Source organism: Polypterus senegalus, chromosome 4 (assembly GCF_016835505.1).
Source record: "Polypterus senegalus isolate Bchr_013 chromosome 4, ASM1683550v1, whole genome shotgun sequence".
NCBI lineage: Eukaryota > Metazoa > Chordata > Cladistia > Polypteriformes > Polypteridae > Polypterus > Polypterus senegalus.
This window is the reverse complement of record NC_053157.1, coordinates 236,013,219-236,017,438: the sequence shown is the minus strand read 5'-3', so window position 1 is coordinate 236,017,438 and position 4,220 is coordinate 236,013,219. Positions and strand designations below refer to the sequence as shown.

The 4,220-nt window shown below is 41.0% G+C and overlaps 1 protein-coding gene across 1 annotated transcript; it reads right to left on the bottom strand.

The window, feature by feature from the left end:
• Positions 1 to 274: 274 nt before the first annotated feature.
• On the bottom strand, positions 275 to 1,803 carry LOC120528216 (gastrula zinc finger protein XlCGF49.1-like). Its single transcript, XM_039752318.1, has one exon. It carries the CDS (start codon positions 1,717 to 1,719, stop codon positions 982 to 984), a length of 738 nt encoding a protein of 245 aa, XP_039608252.1. The 5' UTR covers positions 1,720 to 1,803; the 3' UTR covers positions 275 to 981.
• Positions 1,804 to 4,220: the final 2,417 nt, after the last annotated feature.

Below are 4,220 nucleotides of genomic sequence, written 5' to 3'. Positions count from 1 at the left end.
CCACACTGGGGGGCTTTTTTTTTTTTTTCTCTCCTTCTGAAACTTTTTTTGTTTTGCACTATCGCTACCACCTCCACCTACTCTAGTGCAGAGGCAGGAGTCGGGCAGTTTTTTAATCCTTGGAGACACGTGGCCAGTGTGAATAACGTTTTGGGGGTCCTTTTCATATTCTACAGGCTGGTCCAGATCTAATTATGCAGATCATCTGGATGACTTATGCGGGGACAATTCCAGTTCGGCACGAAGACGATTCTTCATGTCGTCAGTGCGTACTTCTCGATGGTCCGGGATTTTTCGGGTGATTTTCTATGCAATAAACTTAATAAGTTACAGCATAATGAAAATTGCATAATTAGATCTGGACCACCCTATAAAGAGTGGTTTTGGCTATTCGCAGTACATCTTGTGCTGGGAAGGCCACTATGTGAAGATACGCCACAAGGCTTGAGCACAGTAGGTTGGAGAGTTACAGCTTCACTTCCTCCTCCATTACCTTATCCTTCACTCTCCATCCTCATCCTCAATCCAGTGTGGATTCTTTTGTGGCTTTGAAGGTAGCTTATTGGTGAGAATCGTTTACCACAATCGCGCCAGCAATGAGGTTAATTTCTCCAAATCTTCTTGGTGTGTTTTTTATCAAAGCAGGAGTGAACCTCACTCTTTAGTCAAGGCAGTTCAGTTGTATGGATTTTTATCTCGGATCTGATAAGTTGGCAGTGAGCCTGGTGCAGCACCTGTATTGATACTTTATTTTTGTACCTTTTTCTCTATGTTACAGATCACTCCTATCACTTTCTTTTATGTGGATCAGTATGCTGCTGCTGGAGTATGTGAATGTCCCCTTGGGATTAATAAAGCATCTATCTATTAATGTTTCTTTCTGTTATTCATACAGAGCTATATATTAATCGGTGAGTTACTAAAATGGCCCTGAACGTTTCCATTTATTAGTCCCTTTTGAATGGAGCACAACAGGCACTTTCACACTTTCTCTCCTGTGTGAATTATTAGGTGTTTTTGAAGGCTGTTACTTTTGAGAAATTCTTTGCCACACTCAGAACTACAGTAAGGGTTTTCTTCAGTGTGGATCTTTCTGTGGCTTTGAAAATTGCTTACTTGTGTAAATCGCTTGCCACATTCTGGACAGCAATGGGGCTTCTCTCCAGTGTGGATTCTTGTGTGGATCTGAAGATGACTTAATTGTGAGAATTGTTTCCCACATTCAGAACACCCGAATGGCTTCTCTCCTGTATGAATGCGTGTGTGCTGTCGAAGTGTGCTGCTGTCAGAGAATCGTTTGCCACATTCTGGACAGCAATGGGGTTTCTCTCCAACGTGAATTCTCGTGTGCCTATGAAGATAGCTCACGTGTGAAAATTGTTTGCCACATTCAGTACAGCCAAATGGCTTTTCTCCAGTATGAATCCGTTTGTGCTGTTGAAGATTGCTGCTTTCAGAGAATCGTTTCCCACATTCAGAACAGCAATAAGGTTTCTCTCCAGTGTGGATTTTCTTGTGGCGCTGAAGATGGCTTCGTCGTGAGAAACGTTTGCCACATTCGGAACAGCAATAGAGTTTCTTTTCAGAGTGGATGATGTGCTTCTGCATGTGCTGATCAGTGTCGAATGCTTCAGTCCTTTTTCTTCTGACAACAGAAGGAGAACAACACTGCAAAGAGTCTTGGGTCAAATTGTGTGATTTACTTGTTGATTTCATCATCTTCTCATTGTCATGTTTGTGCTGCAGTCTGTACTGAAGAGAGGGCTGAGCAAATGAAGACGGGGAGAAACTGCCATTGTCCTGTGAATCTACAACAACACAAACCAGAAAAATAATGTGATAGATAGATAGATAGATAGATAGATAGATAGATAGATAGATAGATAGATAGATAGATAGATAGATAGATAGATAGATAGATAGATAGAGATAGATAGATAGATAGATAGATAGATAGATAGATAGATAGATAGATAATTAAAATAAATTCACTACTTTAGCGAGACGGGTTCAAACTTATTGGTGTTGCTATCACAAACCCGTGTTCAATTTCTGGGCCTGCATTGATGAAGTGTCTCCGAATTACTCCTGGGAACTGCACTAAAAGTCTGACTAGGATAAGAGTAAGACTCAAAAAAATTAATTATGAAGCATCCCATTTCTGCTCTTGGCCAGAAGTAGGACTTCACATTGGAGAATAAATTAGGTCACAGTTTATGGCACCCACGGGCACAAAATGGCACTCATAAATGTGTACTGTAATTTCCTTGGGCTCATGATGATGTTGAATAGTTTTCTGATACTAACGCTAATCTTTCACAACAAAGATGATGATGATGATGATGATAATAATAATACAAAAAAATAGGCAGTAGCAATGGGACCATTCCTGAAATATTTTGAGGACTAATACTACTAACAATAATAATAAAAGAAGGAGAAAAACATAATAATTTAGCATACTGAGCTTTCTATTAGGCCTCAGTGCAGCATTTGACACTCGGGTCAGACATGACATTCTACTGTCCAGAATGGAGGACATGCTGGGTATCTCTGGCACTGCTCTCCACTGGTTCAAGTCCTATCTGACTGATAGGCAAGAGTTTGTTAGTCTTGGCAACAGCAGATCCAGCTCAGCGCCAGTCACACAAGGAACTCCTCAGGGCTCTGTCCTCGGCCCTCTTCACTTCTCTATTTATATGCTTCCCCTTGGCCATATTATCCGTAGCTATGGACTGGGTTATCATTTTTATGCAGATGATACTCAACTCTACTTCAATGTTAAAAGTGGAACTTCCTCAGAGCTTTCTCAGCTCACAACCTGCCTTAGTGAAATTAAAACCTGGATGGAGCAGAACTCTTTAACATTAAACTGCAACAAAACTGAACTCCTGCAAATTGGGACTAAAATGCAACTTCATAAAATGAGCCTCCTTCCCAGTCCATCTTGGCAGTGATCTCATCAGACCTGCCTCTACTGCAAAGAATCTTGGTGTCATTTTTGATTTCTCCCTTTCTTACTCCACCCACATAAATCACATTAAGAAACTTTCTTACTTTCACCTCCGTCACATATCCCGTGTTCGCTCCTCCCTCTCCTTTTCCAATGCTGAGAAACTTGTCCCTGCTTTTGTCACATCCCGTATCGATTATTGTAACTCGCTCCTGGCAGGTGCCCCTTCTAATCTTATATCACAGCTCCAGCTTATTCAAAACTCAGCTGCAAGAGTCCTGACATGAACCAGCAGCAGTGAGCACATCGCACCCATCCTGCTCTGTCTTCACTGGCTCCCTGTGTCTTACAGAATTGAATATAAAAATCCTACTAATAACCTAGAAAGCCTTAAATAACCTCACGCCATTCTACATCAGTGACCTCCTCCATCACTATGTGCCCGCCCGCCCACTAAGGTCCTCTGATTCTGGCAATCTTGTTGTGCCTCACACTAATCTACACTCCATGGGTGACAGCAGGGCTTTCAGACTCTGGAATGACATCCCAAAATTAATCAGGTCAGCCGACTCCATGGATTCTTTTAAAAAACAACTCCAAACTCATCTGTTCAGGGAGGCTTTTAGCTCTACTTGACTTTATTCCCCTTCTCTCAGTTTACCTCTCTGTCAAGATGCTCATGTAACCTGTGTGTGTGTGCGAGACCATCAGTTATGTTGTCTGTTAGGCTTTTCTCTGAATTTACGGTCTTACTCTTCATTTATTTTTCTAGTTTAGTAAAATGCTATATGCTGTATAACCTGCCATTCTTTCTTAAATTCTGTAAGTGCCTTGAGCATGGGAAAGGCGCTATATAAATAAAATGTATTATTAAGATTCATGTAACTGTTGCCAACACACAACCAAATATATAAAAATACATATATAAATGTATATTATGTTTTAAAAGTTTGACTAGGCAGATCTAAGCAACTATAGGCTTGTAAGCTTAACGTGCATTACAGGAAAATGAATGGAAGGAAATGTTAAGGATAAGATTGAGTAACACCTGGCAAGGACAGGAGTTTAACTGAACAGTCAGGATGGGGTCAGAAGAGGGAGGTCGTGTTTTACTAACATGTTGGAATTCTATGAGGAGGCAACAAAAGGATCTGATCACAGTGGAGCTTATGAGATTATTTATCTGGAATTTCTGAAAGCATTTGATAAGGTGCCACATGAGAGGTTGGGCATCGCAGTTCATGATGTGGTGTGTAGATGGGTGCAG

Bases quoted from the DNA above. Each gene is read 5' to 3' on its own strand.
- LOC120528216 (XM_039752318.1), bottom strand. From the start codon at position 1,719: ATGATGAAATCAACAAGTAAATCACACAATTTGACCCAAGACTCTTTG.